Below are 22254 nucleotides of genomic sequence, written 5' to 3' on the forward strand. Positions count from 1 at the left end.
AATCCTCCTGCCACCCCCCCTTCCACCATCACCTCCTTCAACCCCTTCTGCAATGGTGACGTAAGAACCCCCCTCCCAAAGTCAAATGTAGAGCATGCCTGAAGTGGGGTATTTTAAAAAGTTGGGGGCGCTGACAGCTGACTTATTAGGTGAATACATGGGTTTACTTGAATTTGAATAGTTATTTAGAGGCTTTAGTACCGGCACACGCGGTAATCTGCTTCTTGATGTTAAGGAGGAAGGTGGGGGACCTACAACCATCTTCCTCTTACCTCTTAGCTCGGTCAGATCTTCTGGTCCAGCCGGGTCCTCATTCTCTTTTTCCTGTAGGAAAACTCTGTCTCAACGAGGTCGGGCACTTCTCAAGTGGCGCTCCTCAGGCTCCTCTGCCGTCGTCCTGCCTGTCATGACTGCACCACTAAGCAACCACTCTGCGGCCGCTCCACAGTCAAACTGGGTTTTTATGACTTGCTCCTCCCAGTCAGCCAGCAGACTAGGCAGAGTAGAGAGACTCTGCACAGGAACAGTTAGCTAAGGGGTGACTGCACCACTCAGCAACCACCCCAGGGTATTTGAAAAAGGGGGTGTGATATGAGTTGTGTACCATCTCAAATTGAATTCGCATAAAATAAAGAGAAAGGCATATCAATTGAGCTCTACATCCTAGGCTGGGCAAGAATGTGTCGCCTGATTGAAATCCTTAACAAGAATACCTTACATAGGTTGCAAGGTGTCTACTTTTAACATTGTTGGTAAAACTATATTATTCCTTAAACTGAATAAGCACTATAGATAGAAATAGGGTCTGCTTACCTTGGGTCATTCTAAAAGTCTACTAATGTGGTTTTACTCCCCATGAATAGCTTAATGCCATTCTAAATGTGTATCACAAGGTTTTACTCACCTTGAACTGCACACTGCTATTCTAAATATGGTTTATGCTTTGGTTTACTTACCTTAAGCATTGTATTGGTTTGTATAATGTGTTAATGACTTCTACTAGTACTTACCTTTCTGACGAATTCTCTTTCCCTGTGTATATAGGGAGTAAACATCTATTTTTTAAGACTACATCAGTGTATAAATGTTTCTTTGGACCATATGTATGCTACAAGTTCAGTGTACCTTCCTACAGCCCTACTTCCTAAAATAAGCCTGACTGCTCTGTCCACGCTACCAAATTATATAGTCCAGGTCAACACTAAGAGTTGGGGATTACTGTATTGCCTATAGTTGTATAAAGCCCCTTGTGTGGACTTTAGAAAAACTGTCTTAACAGGTGCAATACAAGATTGTGCACCGTGTGTATTCTACCAGAGAGAGACTACACCGGATGGGAAAAGCAACTGACCCATTTTGTTTATGGTGTAAAAGCGATACTGGCCCCTTTTCCAATACAATTTGGAAATGGCCTCTGGTATACAGGGGTTCTGGAGTTCGATTAGGGACTCAATAGCTAGATTCATCAGTACCAAATTGTACCAAACTAGAGCTTCTACACATTTGAGGGGATGAGGGCTTTAACTCCAGTGAGAAAGGCTTTATCACGACAGTCCGGGTGATTGGTAAAATGGATCTCGCAGCTGGGTGTGTAAAGTCCTGTTACAACAAAAATTCATAAATGGAGAGAGGGGACGACTACTGTTGTGAGATGGACCACAGGGTATATAGGGATTGGGGGTGCCCCCTGAAACATGGCAAGTATGGAACCGTTGGATAAAGGTGTTATGATTCGGAAGACCAGGGGGAGGGCTACAGAGTATGATAGAACAATCAGGTTTGAACATGGGTTAAATGGGAGGCATAAGGACAAATTAGAAGGGGCCGAGCCTCGGAGGGGTAGAGGACAGATTGGAACATAAAACAGGGATTGGGGAGGTGGGAAGGTTACTAGATTGTACTGCGTGTTGTTTAAATGTCCGAATTCTAGGCAATGAAAAATCAATAATAAATCTTATTTATTTAATTCCTGTTTCACTTTCTTACCCTCCAGATTACTTCCCTCTCCAAACTCGTATCCTTAATACTAAGTAACTAACACCGCAACTCCATATTTCTGACTCACAACTAACCAGGACTTTATCCCTGCAGCACATTATTGCGCTTGCTTTATGGAGCCCCTACTTGTACCAGGTCTCCCAAGGAATGCTTCTCCCTTCTAGGCACCTTTCCCTAGGACTGCCTTCCGCCGGCCAAGTATCCTCACATTGGGCCTCTCAGATTCTGCGTTCAAACTTCAGGCCCTTCACAAGACTGACAAAGATCGACTGGGCTAGCTGTCTTTTAATGTTAAAGTGTGTCTGCTCCTCCCTTTAATTGAGCTTTAGGAGGTTAGCCTGCACCTATCTAGAGTGGGATGTGCTTTTCCCCGATTGGGGCATCTACACACATACCTGTGTGAACTGTTCTCCAACCACCAGTACAAGACCAACCAGTACAAATACAAGCACCTAAAGTCAAGCACATACATTCTTATTTTATGCTGTAACCGCGGAGGGTGGTACACCTGAAGAACTTCAAGATAAATGTTGCAAGCACAACTGAGTCATTCCAAGAAGTGACAATTAAGGCAAGATACCTAAACAAATGTGCTGTATAAAGCACGCCAACCTGGTCAGACGGTGCAAGCTAAATCCGCAAAAGCTTGTCCTTGTCAGGAATCACTCCGGTATGGAGAAAGCCTAACACTGGGTAACCCATGTTAGGGAAAATTCTCATTTTATGGCTAATTTCCCTTACCTATAGAGTCCCCCAGCAGCTTTGCTGGATTTGAAGGGTTTATTTATTTTTACCTGCTAAGAGTGAGACTCTTTTTCCCCACTCTTAGGCATTTTTGTTGTGTGTTCTAGGCTGTTTTTGTGTTTAATGCCTATGGGATCTTTTCGCTCACCCATAGGAACCATCTTTATGCACGTGTCCCACAGCAACCTCCGTGCCGTGACACAGGGGTGTCGTAGCGATCCCCAAACATAGACTCCATAACCCTGGGACTGACTACTGTCTCCCAGGGCATGTAAAGTCCCCATTGACTTTACTAGTCGATTTTTATGAACTTAACCAGTACACCCCATCTTAATATGGAAGGACTGGAAGGGGTTAATAGTTTTTCCCCTATGTTCATTTTCGAGAGGGTACCTTAAAGTCCCCCTCTACAAAGTTTCTGGCTGGTGGCAGTGGTTACTACCTTTTATATTCGACCGTGAATATTTCTCTAAGGGATTTTCCCATTGTTCGAGGCTACCACTTTTACTGACAGCCTCCAACATACTGCCGGTTTATTTTATTATTAACTTTACTCCGGTAGGTTTTATTTGCCAGAACTTTGATAAAACTTCTTTCTCGAGTCTTGCTCCATTTTCCTAACCCAGGTCGGGGATCCTTTGTTCGTCCTTTTGGCGGGCTTCGGCCAAGAAGCCCTCCTTTCGGCGCCACTGAGTCTGGGGTGGGTCTGTTTGGGAGGGGGAGTAGAACCCCCGGACAGAATTGCCACAGCAACTCGGGTCGCACTCTAACCTGATAGGCCAGAGAGTCTCCCGCCAAGAAGACCACTCCACTGTGTGAGTGACAGTTAGGATGTATGAATGGGTCTCTTTCTCCATAAAAGCAGAGTCCTGAGGACTGGAAGAGCAAGACGTCGCTACTAGAACTACGGAACCGAAGGGAAGAGATCTTCAGCAAAGGAGCCTCCTTCCCTTGAGCTGGTGGGGTCAACCAGTTCACCTATTGCACCCTCAGACCTGCCTTGGTCGACTCGACAGTGCCCCGCACTTGAAGACCGGATAGCCAGGCAGCTATCGACCCGGACCGCGATTAAAAGGAGCGTACCTTTTAAACATTGTTTGGCAGTACTGCGGCTGGTTTCATCCCTGGGTAGTGCAGCGACTCGAACATTGTCTCCAGAAGTTATTGGTACCCAAAAACAACAGCAGCATGCGTGTGGCTCTTTCAAAACTATTATGCGAGACTGCAAGGATCATGGGACAACTGAGATGAAAGGTCATTTGGATGAATAAGCCCCATGTAGGAACCCCCGAAAGGGAATAGAAATATAACTAAAAACGTAGTATACACAGATGTGGGCTCACTCTGTGCAGTCATGAAGTCAGAGGTGTTCTGATATGCTCCATGCCCATTTGAACAAGTTATGATGGTCAGGTAAAGGCAGAGCTGGTGGCTAAATGGAGTGTTGCAGGCAGGGTCAGACACTCTTTATGCGGAAAGATGGTAACTTTCTCGCCTGCTCTCATTCCATGAGAGAGAAGCTTCTCCTTTCAGGTTTACTCGTTACCAATTGGAAAAGGCGTAAATAGAAGGAAAAGAAAAACATGATTGAATTAGCTGCTGGCAAATAAAGGGGCAACTGGAGAGCTTGAATTCTCCTGATCTGCCTAGCTATAAATAAATACCAGTCCTAAGAGCAAAAGCAGAGTTGGTGACTAAGAGTTGGTGTTGCCGTATGCAGGGATCAAGGCAAAGTTGTCTAGAAAGGATATTTGTGATTGTTTACCAGTGATTGTTCAGTTTAGTGTCGGGAATTTCATCCAAAGATCTATGGATAACCTGCATGATCTGTATGAAACATGCAGGTCACTGATCACCAGAAATGGCCTGTGAAATACTTTGCACAATTGCCTGCTCATATGATGACAATTTAGGAAACTAACGCAAACGGGCTAGAGAAAACATTTATTTTTGTAAAAGTATTTGTAGGTTACATTTGATTTTATCGACCACAATTACAGAGTGGTACATTTAATTGCGTGCAAAACACTGAAATGTGTTATTGTTTGCTCTGTTGTGTACCATTCTGTAATGTTTGCGATAAAATTACTGGATACCTATTTATAGTGAAGAAATTCTAAATCATTCTTCCCCTAAAAATAACATTCCACATGATTCAGGTTCCAAGATATTGCAAGCAAAACGATCACACTAAATCACAGTATTTCAGACGACTTGCTTTTTTTTTTTAAATACATATATTGGAAAGTCTGTATCAAAATATTTTAAAGGGTTGAATTTGAGGAGTGGCTAATGACTGAGTTGCATTTCACCAGCCCCCTGTGCCCTAGCTGGGAGTGAAGGAAAGGCATGGAATGGAGAGAGGGCCCCTTTGGCTTGAATAGAGAAGGCAATGCATGCTGCATTTTCCTTCAAGTGGGGAATTGAACAAGTGTGAAAGTAATTAGCATACCTTTGATACTGCATTAAAAATTGCGATATAATGCAATGTAATGTATGCCTTGCTATAGCATTCATTTTGGGTCACATATATGAGGCCAATGCACCTCCGAAAACATTGATCCATAAGGAAAGTAAGAAAAAGCATGATGAAGACTAAAATAGATCCTAGACTAAAGTGCGATCAATGAATGTGCTAAGCTAGTGTACAGTGCTACAACCTTGAAGCAACAAGGCACTCTGACCCCTTGTTGGCATATGGTTTGTTTCTATGGTCGAGCTTGTGCTTCTAGAGAAGGGGCGATGGGTTGCAATAGCACGAGATAAAATAGCACTGATGTTTTGATAACAACCACCAAGAATACCATTCAAATACCAATCTACCTGCCGCTATCTTTGATAGCCCACGTGCTGCTTTCATGGTCAATGGCTGCATGCAACGGTCCACTCAAGGCAATAGCCTGCCCTTTTAACTGGAGACTGAAGTGACTGGGAGAAAACGTGGCTTCTACATCCTCCTTTGCGCTCCCTTCAGAAAGCGGCACCGTTACCGTTAAATCCTCCACAGTTTGTTGCCAGATATAAACAGGATCTGAAAATAAGATTCAGCGAGAACCAGTGAAAACAAGTAAATAACCAAACATAACAAATGCCATTCAATTATTGGGTGCCTGGGATTCACCCAGCAGAATTCTCCTGGACAAAAAAGGTGTTAATCGAAGCTAAAATTGTGCCTGCATATTGAAAACTGTTAAGGTACTCTGCTTTAAAGTGCATCAATGTGTATGTGTTAAATTATGTATACCAGCAAACGGGTAGAATACATCATTTCTGGTGTTTCAGTGGTTCAATGCAGAAACGCATCCGGATTAGAAAAATGCGGCCTACAAAAATGTACACCTTTTAATTTAAAGCTCAACGTTTTTGTTTTTTAATGCATTAAAAGCAGTGTCTAGCATGTAGTTTCACAGTCCCCTGCCACAACCTATTTATGCTGCACGAGGGTAACATTCTGCTCACGCAAATTGAACTCAATCCGAGCCAACATTTTCATGTCACCTTCAATAGATTCATATTTTCAGGGGTGTAACACATTTTGGCTTCGAACGAGTATTCGGCCAAAGTTTGACTGAAATCCAGCCACTGGGCTGCAGTCGAATACTTTCTGGAACAATCACTCAAAGCCAAAGTCCACTTTTTATAACTAGCTAGCTTTTCCCCGTTTGTGAGATAATAGCCAATTAAAGATAGTGGAATGCTGGGGGAAGGCTAAACCAGCCAATAAGATATTTGCTTACTGGCTTCTGCAAATGTCACCCTCGTTGGTGTCTGAATGTATTTTGCACATGCAGTATTTTGTATTTTGCTGTAGAGCGTAGGAATCCTTGGAGACACTCAGTGAGCAAAATACTTACAGAACACAAGCGAATGTGGCATTTACAAAACGTGCCTCTGCTTATTCAACAGACCAGAAAATGTGCATGTACCCATAGGGAAATGTTGCCATATTTCCATAACGTGCCTCAAACAGTATATTAATTACTGTGACGTTGTGATGTGGCAGGCTTTTAGGCAGAATTATATGCAGTACCCTTTGGGAACACCACACACAATTAAGACAAGTGACAGTACAAATTCACGTTTGGTACAAGCCTGTACTAGACAGTTAAAGTGGTAGCGATGGCTGAGCAGCCAGACTTATCTCAAGAGTAAGTGAGCAGTATCAGATAGTTACACAAAGAACAGCAATTACTATGATTCAGACACACACTTCCTCAAGGTTTTCAAGTAAAAGAACACACATTTATTTCACTCTTCAGTTGTATAACATTACTCTATTATAAGCTAAAGCTAAAAATCACACCCTTAATACACCACACCACTGACAAGATAAGCTCACAAAATTAAGAGGGAGCAAAATGGCACTCCAGCAATTTAAAAAGGAGGGAAAGACAAAGTTAATAGAAATTAAATCACACCAACAGGTAAGTACTCAGGGCAATTGAACAAGAGGAACTACAGTGATAGGATCATGTAGAAAAGGCTTAGGACCAAAGTCAATGGGTGAAAAGTCTTTTGCTCAAGATCACACGGTTCAGGGAAGTTTGCAGTAAAGTTCGTGTCACGGATTCCGGACGAGGATGGTTGATAGAAAAGTTAGTTCAAAGAGAAGAGAAGGACAAGCCCTCGGATTGGAGAAAGATTTCAAACACTTTCACAGCGGCTGAACGAAACGAACAACCGGATTTGCACAGTACCTTAAAACAGAGAGGAAGCTGTAGCTGAGGCGGACATTCCTGGTAGTTCCTGCAGGCTCACGGTTCCTGAAGCGACTGTCGGACTGACAAGAAGTAGACTGGAGGGTCCTGTACTACCCAGGGAAGAAACCAGCAGCAGAGCAAAGCAACGAATAAAAGGTGCGCTCCTTAAAACCCAAGCAGGGTCCGACCTTCCTGGCTATCCGGCCCACTGTAGCTCTGTACAGCGAATTCGACCAGAGGAGTGGTCCTGGCTTGCAATTTGGGCAAACTGGTTGGTCCCACCAGCTCAAGGGAAGACGTTTCGTGGAGGATCTTCTCTGTCGTCAGATTTGGAGATTCGGACCTGCAGCACGGCTACACCGGGAGGTTTAATCGTTGTAGGGGTCTTCTTCCATCAGCTCCTCGTTGGTTCTTTCATTCCAGTAGCGACTCTGCCTTTCCAGAGACCTGCTTTTTATGCAATTTTCCCCATTCATACAGCCTTGCTGTCAATCACACAGCAGTGTGGCTGTCCTGGCAAGGACAGTCCCCTCAGCCAATCAAACAGGAGTGCGACTTGGGTTACCAAGGGAACCCATGGCAGGGGTCCGAAGATCCCTCCCTCACATCCTGCCTACCCAGACTTTCAGGTGCCTTAAGGAGGGCTTCTGTGCAGAAGCCCGCGAAAAGACGGCGAACAAAGTAATCATCCCCGGTTTGGTGCGCAGAGAAAAACACGAGAAAGACTAACAAAAAGAAATGGTGAATAAACCCGGCCTGAGCCAAAATAAAATGCATTTGGTCAAGCGGGTTTATGTTTGAGGCTAATATAATAGCCTAAAACAATACCATGGTTATATAAGATAACCGTGGTACGCGGTGGAAAAGTTAGGGTAGTTACCACTGCCACCAGCCAAGTCTTGATGTAAAGGGAGCGAAACAATGCTCCAACAAACACAGACAAAAAGGGATAAGAATTAACCCTTTCCAATACTCCATGTAAGATGGGGTGTACTGGGTCTGTGGTTTAAAGTGACTAAAATAAAGTTAATGGCAACTTTACCTTTTTCTGGGGGACAGTAGTCAGCCCCAGAAAATGGAGTTAGCGGGAACTGTTGTATTTTGCTCTTTTATTGTTTACATAAATGAAGTTTCTTGGTATGTCGGGGGGATTATTTGATTATGTTGTTTGCTTATTGATATGTTATTTCATTATCAGGTTTTGATTTGTGTTCTCTGGTTAACTATTCCTTTCTGTATTTGACTATTCTGTGATTTATTTTAACGACATGCTAATAAAGAGATTAAACATTTTTTTTTTAAAAAGACAACCCTGTGTCACTGCACTGAAGGTGCTGTGTAACACATGAAAAATATGAGGACATGGTGGTGAGGCTCCAGTGCCCAGGATCACACAAAAAGTGAAAACACACACAGCAAAACACATGTAAGAGTGGGAAAAAGGCTCATACTCTTACCAGGTGAAAAGTGAAAAAAGAATCCCTAGAAATCCAGCTAAGCTGCTAAGGGACTCATTAGGTAAGGGAAATCAGCCATTTAAGAGAATTCTCCCTAACACAGGCCCTGCGTCCTCCCGCATCGTTATGTGGCTGGCCCATCTTCGGGCCAAAAGGTTGAGGGAAGTGACATTGGGTTCGGGAGGCGGTGGGATGAGGGAGGGGAAAGAGGGTCCTGTTTTCAGTTAGTATCCAGTCTGTGAATAAAGAAGGTTCACCATGTTGAGGTGTCCGTGTTGCAGTTTTGAAGTCTGCGTTTGTCCTATAACCTGAGCCCTGTGGTCCGCTCAGGTCGACATTGGCGACGAGGATCCGGACAAACACATGCCCCAATGCAATACTGCGCCATCTGAAAAGAAGCGCTGGCTGGGAAGTGTCTCGCTGAGGACGGGCTGTGCTGTTGGACCTCCCAGGTTCTGCGTACTGCGGGAGAGGGCCAGATCTCACCAGAGGCTAGGTACCACTGAGACACGCCCCCACACACGCACAACAGGCTCCACACCACTCCAGCACTCCCGGGCACCAGGAGAGGAGAGGGATAGGAACTGAGGACCAGCACCGTTCGCAAGCTATAAGACTACAAGCCTGAGGAGAGGGACAGAAACAAAGGGCCGTCACCGTTGGCAATCGCACAAGGTCTGAAGCCCCACCCCTCTGCACAAGGAACAGACTGGCCCATAAAGGCACGTGGCGTGACAAAGGCATACAACAGCCCATTTAAACACGGGAAGAGGGGGGAGCCTGCAAGGCGACAGCCCAGTGGGCCTGGGAAAGGTTGCAAAGACAGATTCCACCCACATCAATCAACGTATCGGACCACAAACACCAGAAGGCTCTGGATCCACGCCCAGCAGGCCACCAGTACCCCTACTACAGCGACCAGGCCACAAGCCATGTTGGACAAAGCAGTCACATCCACATCCAGTGGAGGGCCGTCGGGACATGTCCGCCCCCTCGAGTGGAGGTTCCCAAGTACTGCACCTGCCTCAAGCTTTCCACATACGCGACACCAGCAATCTCGGCCCCCGCTGGACGACCTGGTTACGGGATTTCAAATTGTATGAGGCATTCAACACCCTCACAAAGGCACTGAATCTCAAGAAAACCACCGTCGATATCTACCCATACGGCTCCACCACGCCACTGCCATGCAAGGGTGTCATTTCTACCATGTGCACGCATAAGGCCCACACAGCATAAATCCAGCTGCATGTTCTCAAGACCGAAGTGAACAGCGGCTGTATACTTTGTTTTAAAACCGCTTTGGAAATGGGCTTAGTACACATTCTATATCAATTGATTGCCCATAAATACTTTGCAAGACCTGAAAACATTAGGGTAGTCTCTCGAAAACTGTTCAAAGGCCAGAGACCAAAACTGTCACCCAGCACTACAGGGGCATACCCATTAATACCCAAAGGCAGGTGGAGGAGGAGATCAAACTCATGAAGCAACACGTCAGAGCCTGCAACAGGGCCCACCCCATGAGTATCACCCATAGTGCCCGTCCCAAAGAAATCCCCGGATGGCTCCATAAGGCTATGCGAGGACATGAGGAAGGCGAATGAGGGGATAGAGAGAAAACACCACCAGGTACCCTGGATAATGGACATTATACACTTAGTGCATAGTGCCAAGTTCTTTTCAAAGTTGGACCTCACAAAAGGCTACCACATGATTGAGATTGCACCGAGTCACGATATAGTACCACCTTTATCACCCACATGGGTATATTCCAATATCGACTCAGCTTCAGCATCTTGTCCGCGGCGGAGATCTTTCAGGAGGAGATTCACACGGTCATCAGCCACATCAGGAATTGCCTGAACTACTCAGACAAATGTACTTTGTCTTCGGCAAGTCGATAGAGGAACATGACTCGGCCCTACACAAAGTCTGCTCAGCCCTTGAGGCGGCAGTACTGACGCTTAACCGAGCAAAATGTGAATTCAGAAAAGGGTCGCTCAGATTTTTCGGCCACATTCTCAGAAGAAGGCATGAGGCCGGACCCTGAAAAGCTAGCGGCATTGAACACCGCCCAGCCACCTAAAAAACGTGAGTTGTGATCATTTTGGGGATTTGCGAGCTACTGCTCTTGCACTTGCAAGATTACTCTACAGTCAGCCACCCCCACAGAATGGTCATCTGACTGCCAAAGCGCCTTCGAAACCATTTGAAATTACACTTCCAAGACAGAGGACAAGGCCAACTTTGATGCGGGCAGGAAGATCGAAGTCGATGCCAGCCCTCTCGGACTCACCGCCATCCTGACGCAGCGCGACCCGTCAGACCCGAACGCCAAGTTCATAGTGGCCTATGCGAGCAGGAGCCTCATGACCAGTGAACAGGCATACTCCCAGGCAGAGAAAGAGCCTGGCAGTGGTGTGGGCCTGCGAGTACTTTCACCTCTTCCTGTACCGCAAGGTATTCACAATCCTCACTGACCATCAGGCCCTCCTGCCGATATTTGGCGACCCCAAGGCGAGAATGACCCCCAGAATAGCCATGTGGGGACTGCGGCTACAGGACTATACGTTTGACATTGTGTATCGCCCTGACAAAGAAATCAGCCCTGCAGATTACCTATGCAGGCACCCCATGTGTCCCCCACAAGCGGGCCGTTCCACTCCTGATGCCTACATTAACTAAGTCATCCACCACCTGCAACCTCTACCGGTGGATTGGGCCACCCTACGGAAAGAATCGGCAAATGACCCGGCCCTCACATTAGTGACTCACTGCATCAGAATGGGTAAAATGGAGCACATCAAGCACCAGGCAAGAGCGAGAGTTCGTGAAAGACATCAGATCGCTGCAGCTGGTGAAAGACGAGCTGACGGTGATGGACGATCACATCATCATGAAGGGCTGCAAGGTCGTCATTCCGTCGCTGCGAGAACAGACAGTCACGCTGGCGCACGAAGGCCACCGCGAGGCGGTGTCCACAAAACGCCTCATGTCAAAAAGTGTGGGTCCCCACATTGGACGCTCTAGTATAAGAGATTGTCGGCAAGTACAACATCTGTGCACTGGTGGCTCAACCCCCCCACCCCAACCCACTGCAAATGTCCCCACTCCCAGCAGGCCTCTGGGAAGAACTGGCCGTAGACTTATTTGGACTGCTAAGCAATAGAACATACGTGGTGGTGCTAACTGACGAACACTGACGTTTTCCAGATGCACAACTGATCGAGTCCGCAGCGGCGACATGCGTAATTCCGGCACTAGACTGCATGCGGTCGACCTATGGAATACAGAAGGTTATACATTCTGACAATGTCCCACTGTTCATGAGCCACGACTGAGAATTTTGGACATTATATGGGGTTGCAACACCCAAAGATAACCCTGTGCTGGCCCCATTCTAATGGCATTGTGGAACAGTCTCGTGGCCAATATTAAGAGAGCCCTGCAGACAGCCAAACTCGTCAATAAGCCGTTTGAACAGGCGCTGTACCAACTCCTATGTGAATACAGCCATACAGCACCACAGGAGATAATAGCGCATCGGACAACATGTTTCAGCGAGCCTTGAGAACGAGACTGCCTGAAGCCCCTGTTCCACTGCAGGTCGCACCTCTGGAACAACAGGTCAGGCCACGAGACAAGGAACAAAAGGAAAGAATGAAGGAGAGAGCCGACTCTCGACGAGTGGCAAGAGTGTGAAATAGAACCCGGATTTCAGCTGTTGGTATGCCAGCCTAAAGTGAGGAAGGAAGACCCGACATTTGTGCCTAACCGACTGGTAATAACCAGCAAAAAGGGCACCACGATCACCGTCAGCAGAGAACACCAACACACCATAACCAGGAACTCCTCGCATTTCAAGAGACTTGCAGTCATCATGCCCCAGAGGTGGGAACAAATCATATGACGGCACAGATGGTCCGCTCTCAGATGAACCCTATCAAGGTGACGGGGAGCAGCCGGATGGAGAGCTTTGGAAGAGAGCTGCAGCCCACACATGAACTCCTTCTCCCCACGAGGCCTCAGCGATGCCGCATGAAACCTCATCAAAGACTAATTGAAGAGATGGGGAGAGAGTGCAAGCGACGCAGCATGTTAAAAAGGGGGGAGATGTCACGTCGTGACATGGCAGGCCTGCGCCCTCCAGCATCGTTATGTGGCTGGCCCATGTTCGCGCCCAAAGGTTGAGGGAAGTGACGTTAGGTCAGGTCGGGGAAAGAGGGTCCTGTTTTCAGTTAGTATCCATTGTGTGATTAAAGAATGTTCACCACGTTCAGGTGTCCGTGTTGCAGTTATTGAAGTCTGAGTGTGTCCCATAACTTGAGCCCTGCAGGTTACTGAGCGTGGTCCGCTCAGGTCGACAATTGCGATTTAAACAAATCTCGTCTGCACATTTTAAGGGCATGATCGTGTATGAACCGTTTACTGTTACTTGTAGGTCAGGCCATTTCCTGAAAGGCCTCGACTCGGACTGTTTTCAGGGATACTTGGATTTAAACACCCGGATGTTACTCGCATGGCATTCAGTAAAAATATCCACACAAAAAAAAGAAGCCTAAACACACATGGGAGAAATATTAGGGGTGTACCAAATACTAAAATGACTATTCAGCCAAATACCGAAAAAATTGCCCAAATAAGTATCCGTTGCCGAATAACTCACTATGGGTGCAAAGTGGGGAGGTGGGGGCGGGGTGGGGCGAGGGGAGATTTCCTTCCCCTTTTAAGGTAACTGTTTTAAAGATCCCTCGTTTGTATTTCACGGGGTTTAGAAGGGTTACATCTCCTTGTGCATAGTAGCATGTTACACAGTGAAAGCTTACGCTCGCTCCTACAGACCGACGCCGTCCCCTCCCTGTAGCTTTACAGCATTGTCCATTATAACCTGTTCTCGCCCCCTCCCTATTCTACTCCCTCGGGCTGCGGCGCCGGGACTTAATCTGCTCTACAGCACAGCAGACACGCAGCGCTAGCTTTCATCCGAGTGACTTCTTTATTCCCCACGCTGGTCAAAACACACCATCAGCATCTGGACGAGTGCTAAAAGTGTTAACCTCCACATCGCCAGGAAACGGAAAAAAGCCTTTGCCGAGGCCCTCTTTTGCTCAGCCGGGAGGGCCATTAACGGCTGCAATAAAGCATACCTCACGTCCAGGACCAATGCACATCTTAAAATTCAAAAGTAATTCAAGTCGAAAATGGCCAAGACAGTAAAAAGTAGGTAATGCAGACATTTTTGTTGGTAGAAAGAGCTTGCCTGGACCCATTTCTAAGACAATATAACCAAATCTATTACTCTATGCAAATATGGGTTTTATCGGTGATTTTGGGGAGCCATGTAGCCTCGTGCTGCATTAATGCGGTCAAGCTCGATACACCATCAACGGCATTTCTCAGGGCTATTCTGGTGGCATACCCCACAATTAATACCCCCCTTTTCCTGACACTAGAAGACCAGTTTCTTGATTCTGCAAACTGCTGGTGTTCACTGTTTGTTCTCGTTAATGATCCCTCTGACTTCAGTGTTATAAAAATGCAAAAATAACTTCTCAGCCAAATGATGCAGTGTACTTTCTACTTAAATTACGCTCTACTATCAAAAACTGTTACATTTGAAGAAGGAACAACGGAGCTAATGCAAAATAGTAACCTTAGACTAGTTTATCATTCAAGGAAAGGGCTTTGTTAGCAAAACATTCCCTGATCTGAAAACAAGCGTTCAGGTTTCGAAGAAGTCACCAACTCACCATGCAATTCATAGACCAATGTAGTAAGCCGACAATGATACAACACCACATTCCTCAAATGAAACACAGTTTGGACCATCTTGGGCAAGTGAAGTAAATGTGCACACTCGGTCTACTTTTCACTGTGGGGAAATTGTTTGTGTGTTGCCTTTCCTCTATAGCCAAAGTATCAGAACAGGTTGTGATGCAATGCTCTGTTCTCGTTAGTGCATTACATACTAGGGAATTTACATATGGGAGCATGACCAATGACGTCTGCCAGGGAGCAAATGTGCGACTGACACACAGTGCTGGCATGTTGGTTGTTAAAGACGTTTATTCAAATAGGAAAAATGAAAACAAAACCTTATTTAGCCCTGGTTCTAAGAGGGGTTTCCCTGCCTCAACTCAAATCACTAATGGGCCCGGTCAGAATGTCCAAATCAGAAAGTCCACAGTCCTGTGTCCGAATCCTATCTCGTTCCTTTATACTAGAACTTAAACGTAAGAAGTAGCGTGTATCCTTGGTCCAGGAGAATGAGTCGCTTCTTCTGGGCAATGGATCAAAAGTCTCCCATGGAGGGACTGCATACCTGTGATTCGTCACACCTCCCACCCTTTAGAGGAGAAACAGTTTTCAGAAACGTGCAGTACCGGTCATCAACAGTTGGAATACCAGCCAACGTGCAACGTTCCCATTGCCCATCGATTCCACCCATTGACTCATTGAGTAACCTCTGCTTGATTTCCTTCTAATCTCTAGAAAGAGAAAGTAACTGCAACTCTCCAGTGTGCCGCTGATGGAATCCGCACTGCCAATTCGCCCGCTTTTAATCAAGCAGAGTACATGGGGACACGTATGTGGATGTGTAAATGGTCATTTACAATGGAGCAGCATACACCCTTGCTGTGTGGTAGGGAAATGGCTGGTGACTGTATTAACATTGGGGAGGTAGTGGCTCAAAAAGCATCTCGTCATCCAATGTTACTTTTTAGTTCACAGTCACACCTATTGTGCGCTCTCTTCATATGCCTACTTGAGGAAAGTGTGGTAACCTTAGGCTACAGACTGTACGCTAACATTCCCTTTATTTATCCTTCACTTTACACTAGTTGCTGCAACAAGACACCAAAGGGCCAGTTTGGCATTTTTAAAGATATGTGCCTGATTTCAGGATCAATGCCCGTAGGTGTCATCTACTGTGCTGGGCACTGAGCTGGAAGAAGAGAACTGAAAGGTCAGTCCCTGTACTGTACTCTATTGTAGATTGCCAAAATCTGCTCACGAACTCTACCTTCAATGCTTTCTCCAATATTTGAAGCCATGCATGACTCTTCACCAAATTTGGCAAGCAAGTAATGGCATCCCATCTATCAAATATGCCAACTTTGGTAATGCCACCATGACCACAGAATCCTACTTAATTTCTCTACCTCACCCCAATCTAAGACAGTGTTAACGTATTAAAACGATACTTTGTTTATGATCCACAAGCTCTGGCATATGATCTGCCCGTGACATCAATAAGTAAAAGCGGGTGGCTCATTTGAAGGTCTGGATGTAGACAATGGAAGACTATATATGTCCTGTTTAAGAAAGAAACTACTGTCCTCTTCAAAAGGTACAATAGGATGGTATTCAGGAGGAAAGAACAATTTTCAAAACAACCACCATACGCCACCCCCCCCCCCGAATGTGGACAGGCATCTACTGGAACAACCCATATCCAAATTGGAACTGGAAGCTGCCTTCACCTCGCTCCCTTTTAATAAAGGCCTAGGCACGGACTGCTCCATTACTCTGCTCTACAAAGTACTGAAAAGCCAGCTGATTGCTCTTCTGACACATTTACTTAACTCCTTTCTATCTTCCAAGGCAGTGCCTCGGACAATGGCTTAATCGCTTACTATCTTGTCCTTAAAGTCGGGAAACAGACTCCTATTGCCCCATAGCTCTGTTAAATATGGATGCTAAAATCTATAGGAAAGTACTGAAAGCAAGACTAATGAAAATTCGACTAATAAAAATCCTACCTACCATTACAGACCTGGACCAATCTGCCTTTAAGATAGACAGCTCAACCCAAGACAACATTAGAAGGGCAATCGATTTGATAGATGTAGGGACCTGTAGCAACGAGAAATTCTCCTTGCTGGCGTCCAACGCCAACAAGGCATTTGACAGACTGGAATGGAGCTTTGTTGGATCTATGTGATTACTGCAATTTAAAAATACCAAATACAAAAATGCAGAATTTGTCTTCGATTTGCGCAGTTATATGCGGCGGGAGAACCCCCTGCCCCGAAGCGCCACCCCTAATTCCGTTAAATAATTAATTACCCTTACCTACCCCACACATATTACTGTGCCGACATTCAAAGAAGAAAAAAACAGACATTTTTGCATTCAGTATTTTTGCACTCGCAGTAAATAAGTGATACTGCTTCGCAGAAGTAACTCTCCTTGCCTGCTGATTTGGTCCTAATTTTAGAGCTCGGGTATTCGCAACAATGTCTTCACCATTCACGAGAATAAGGAATAATAACCATGCCTCGCACCCAATAAACCCGACCAGAAGAACACGTCAGGAATTTAACTACATTCCTGGACGAAGTGGTATGGCCGAGTAGTGAGACAAGGGAACTGAACAGCTTGAGTTCAACAGACTATTTTTGTTAATACAGGAAAACGCCTAAAGTCCCAAGTGGAAAATTATCTCGAAACGGGTGTTAGGCTCTGGATACTCCAAACGAGTGCATGCCTGACCAGTGATAGGTTCCTCCCTTTCCCTCGAATCAATATCCTACACTTCAGCAGTCCTTGCCTCTCAAGAGACACCCTACTCTGCAACTGAAAATCCAAAAGGATGGCCAACAAAAGTCTAAAATCCTAATCTTGTAAAGTCCTCAGCACAGTGGCTTCCCCCTATGTATGATACAAAAGTTCCAAGGTATGGCCTAACTGAAAGATAAACAATTCCCTATCCTTCACAAGCACATCCCTATGTGAATATATATAAATTCTTGAATGGGTTACCACAATCTGGGCTCCTCCGCATCCTCTCTTCGGTAACCAAGCCTTTCTGCAGGGTCATTCCCCAACACCTCAGTCGATTGTCTTTTTCACTTCCTCTCTAGTTACAACATGGGTAGCTTGCTTGCAGTATGGTTATGCCTACCCCCTGCTTTGCGAAGGATTTAAGGAGTTCCTCGCCTCTCCCCAAGGGAGAGCCACCCACCATGCAAATAGGGAGGTGAGTCGCTATGCTTAACACCCCCTAGAGGACAGTGTTAGTGGGATCCTTATGGAGATGACTCCCCCTTAGGGGACAGGACACTCGCAGAGAGGGACCTAGTCACCATCCCTTCCCCACAGACACTACCACCTTTATGGGGTATATAGACGCTAAGGTGTAGAATAACCCTATTACTTTTTAATGGCTGATTGTGCTTCTGATACAAACTTTACGCACTCCTTATGGGAAACGGCAGAAAGGCGAGAAAAAAAAATAGCCTCCGTGAGGCACGTTGTCTGAGGAACCAATCAGGAGAAGGTATTGGGGCAGACCGCCGAGTTCAAATAAGTCACAGCGCACACAGGAGGTTTGGCTGGCAGGAGAGAGAAGATGCAGGGGGGAGGTGTCCCACGTGGTGGTGTGCATTTTGCGAGTGGAGCAATGCCTCACGAACAGGTAACCAGGAGCATCTAGCACCCATAGACGAGCAAGAGCAGAGAACCTCAGAGGGCCGAGAAAAGCCACCAAAACGGAACCACCCATTGTTCTTTGAACAGAGACCTTTAAAGGAGATGATTCGTCAACGGACACAGAGGTTGTTGACAAGTTGCGTATGCGGCTTTGCTGAGATAAGATTGCCTGCAAGACCTCAGAGCCCTCCCGGGAAGCACCGCCAATCACAAGCAGGTATGTGGTGGCGCCAGCGGAGCAGGAGATGTGTGGCACAACAAGACAGAGACACAGGCCCTGGAGCGGGGAAATACAGAGAAGTCCCAGAGTGGGGAAGACAGTCAGAGCCAAGCCCTGGAGTGTGAAAAGATCCAAGAAACCCCAGAGTGAGGAGAAAGACAAGAGACAAGCACTGGAGTGGGGTAAGAACTGAGACAACCCAGAGTGGGGGAGAGACAGAAATGGGCCCCAGAGTGGGGTGAATACCGAAAAGGGCCAGAGTAGAGAGAAAGACTGAAAGGACCATGATTGGATGGAGGAATAAAACAGAGGAAAGTGTACCACAAAGGGAGAAAGACTGAGACACTATTTTGTAACAGAACCAGGGTGACCTGACTGGAAACCGGCAGAGCTCTAGAGCAGTACACCAACTATAAGCCTGGGACTGTGAATATAGTCATGGGCCTATGGTAAAGGGTCACAGGGGTGGTGGTTAGTAGCCAGCAGCCTTCCCTGTCACTGGGCAATTGGTTGTTCTGTGTTTTTCTTTTGAGCAGTTGGGAAAGAAAGTAGCTTAGAACAGGAATCTGTGCAGAGGACTTTGAAGAGAGGGTCCCAGGAATGCCCCTCCTCACCCCCATGAGCATGACAGGACGACGAGCCAGGAACGCTTGAAGTCACCCCTCTTATTTCGGATTAATCCCAAGTTCACCACTGGCTGACACAAACAGAAAGGTATCCCTCAGCCAGCCCTACAAACCTAATCCAGTACATATCTTTACAGGTATAGGGGACTCAACAGAGATTTTGGATGTTGAATACTCTAATGGACAGTCTTGATTAAGCACCAAAAAGCCATTATGCTGATGTCCTTAGAGACACCGTGAAATAGCAGCGTTCGTCATGAAGCACACTCGCAGCCATGCACCGCATTACACGAACACACATTAGCATACACGAAGAACATGCTTACACAGTTCTATAGTTGGAGGACTAATACATATACATACTGTTAAAGCTTCATTATTTTTCACTAGCCAAATGCAGGAACGCAGAAACGCAAGGCAACAAGATGTCCTGAGTAAGCTTGCAGAGGCTTATGATAAATAACCCTATTGAACTACAGGAGTATATATGGAGCCCGGTAGGACCATGGGTGACCAACTTATAAGTTACCTAATATACAACGAGCATGTAGTAATCACATTGTAAGTCTAAGGAAAATTACAGAAGGCCTCAAGCCACAGAGCACGAGACAAGCGGAGCGGATTCATGCTGCACGGAGCACAAAGCAAGCTCACAGTCAAGGTTGGAGACAACCGGTCACATTCCAAACTCTAGACGACAAGGGACCAGCTGCAGAGAAATGGAATAAATCATCATAAATGCAGACTCTAGAGCTCGATTTTGTGATCTGCAAGCACATGATGCAGCAGAGCCAGACAATGGGCATTCACCCGTGGTGGAAAAGGAGAGCCGATCCCAGCAACCCAGATGAAAAGTGAAACATGTGTTGCAATGTGGATACGCACTCTCAAAGGCAAAGGTGGTACACAACCGGATACAATACAGACACATAATCGTTTCACATTACCTTGAAGAAGTGCACAGAGAGCTGAGAACCAAATCCAGTCCCAGGCCTGGGGAGATGAGCGGCAAGGGGGCAAGAACCAATGGTAAGCCCACTACTCTGCAAAAATGTAATAGATATTTCTTGGCGACAGGACAGGACAGCCACCTGACTTGCAAGACATGCAAGCACCAGTAGAATAACCTTTATAGGGTACTTCTATAAGGGATACCACTCTCAGTACCCAATCCGCACCAGGGATAGGGTTTTGGACAAAGGCCCAGGTGATGACACAATGTCACAACAAAACTGGTGAGCATGCATTGTAATGTTGAGATGTACTGGAGAATCTTGATTGTCTTGTATGATCCCTGTTGGTTTTTTGTAATTAACCACAGTTCTTACTTGCCGTTGGCTGACTCCTCCGTTTATTCTTGGGAAGGGTTTTGGGCCCTTGAGAGTCGGGTGGATCCCGAGACGACCTCTGGCATACCGGGGAACCATCCCAACAACTTAATTTATGTTTAGCCATCTTGACACACTGACAAGCACCCTTTTGGACTGTTTGTATAGAGGAGGGCTTTTTATCACAAGTTCAGGGAACAATTAGGCATCAGGGGTGGGACGGACACACCTTTTAAACAGGGTTGACCCACATTTTAGTGAAGTTATGAGACCCTAGAGCTAAACTCTCTGAAATAGCTACACAGCAATCTACTGGTTTTGACCACTTTAGCCTGGAAGAGATTGAAATCCCCACCCAAGAAAGGAAATCGATAAATAAAGGCTTGACCCTCTCGCCAGCGGTAGGGACCTATGTCCATTTGGCAATTAAGTCTGGGTTGTCCTGGAAACACTCTGGATGTAGTGTTTCTGGGTCATCAACCCAGACTATAGGGAGGTGAGGAGGTGTGGGAGGGGGAGAGTGAAGGTAGTGTAACACATTATAGAGACCCACAGCTACAAAAATAAAACCTACCAAACCCATAGCTCAGGGAATCCTAGAGTGGGTTCTGATTGCTTTACCTGCAAGAAGTTTAAGACTTCACCACCGAGAGGGTCAACTTAGGTTTTGAGCAGGCTGATCAATCTTTAAATCATACATCCCAAACAGATTGGGATCATACCAACAAAGTTCCACGAACTGGCCTTTGCCCAGAGGAACTATCAGAACTTGTCTGAATCCTTTGAACTAGCTAAATCCACTGATAAGGGGCCGAGAAAAGGAACCCTTTTTTTTACAAAAAAAGATCTCCTATATCGAGGATATGTTGAGGGTGATGGGACCCGGAAGAGCCAATTGGTTATCCCTAGTAATCACTGAAAATTTGCAATGGAACTAGCACATTCCAATTTAACCACAGGACATCAAGGAATAGGGGAAACCCAGGACCAGGTTTTGGCAAATTCGATTGCCCTGGCATCTACGCCGATGTAAATATCTATGTCAAATTGTGTGAAATTTGTCAGAAGACCTCAACCACCCAGTTACCCCAAATCCCCTACCAGCCTCTCACGGTTAATGAAATACCTTTTCCAAATTACAATGAACATTGTAGGAGTGCTTGAACCATCCAAATACGTTCTACTGATCCTTGATTACGCTACTCGGTATCCCAAGGCTTTTCCAATCAGAAACAACACTACCCAGTATATTCTGAAACATCTAATTGCCTTACCAAACAAGGCATCACTTTCATGTCCCATCATATAAAGGAAATGAAAGAACTGAACAACATTAAAACCCTAAGGACCTCTGTGTACCCTCCACTAACGGACGGCCAGGTGTAGCGTTTTAATCAGACTCTGAAACATATCCTTAGGAAATTGGTGGAACCTGATGGAAAGATCTGGGACCCAATGATACCATGGGCCCTGCTTGCTGTAAGAAGAACTGCTCAGTAATCACTAGGGCATTCCCTTTGAGATGTTATATAGTAGGTTAAGGGATGTGCTCGAGGCTAGGCGAGGCATCCCGAGTGGCGGGGTGGACTTGACAAGTGCAGCAAGCCTTCACGGACGGGTAACTTGGAGCGGCCGGCACTGCAACAGGAGCAAGATCAGAGAACCTCAGAGGGACGTGGAAACACTAGAAACAGTTGTGTACAGGCACGTTATAAATGGCTTATCAGATATCAAACCAAGGGC

General features: G+C 46.0%; 1 protein-coding gene across 3 annotated transcripts in view; it reads right to left on the bottom strand.

Moving 5' to 3' along the window:
* Nucleotides 1–22254, bottom strand: part of NUDCD1 (NudC domain containing 1) — a 1249938-nt gene that overhangs the window by 537979 nt on the left and 689705 nt on the right. For all 3 annotated transcript variants that reach the window (XM_069621511.1, XM_069621512.1, XM_069621510.1), the window contains one exon: nt 5566–5773. In XM_069621511.1, the coding sequence (XP_069477612.1) occupies nt 5566–5773 (208 nt within the window). The remainder of the gene's footprint in view (nt 1–5565; nt 5774–22254) is intronic.

Source organism: Ambystoma mexicanum, chromosome 5q (genome assembly GCF_040938575.1).
Source record: "Ambystoma mexicanum isolate Mex_15411 chromosome 5q, UKY_AmexF1_1, whole genome shotgun sequence".
Taxonomy (NCBI): domain Eukaryota; kingdom Metazoa; phylum Chordata; class Amphibia; order Caudata; family Ambystomatidae; genus Ambystoma; species Ambystoma mexicanum.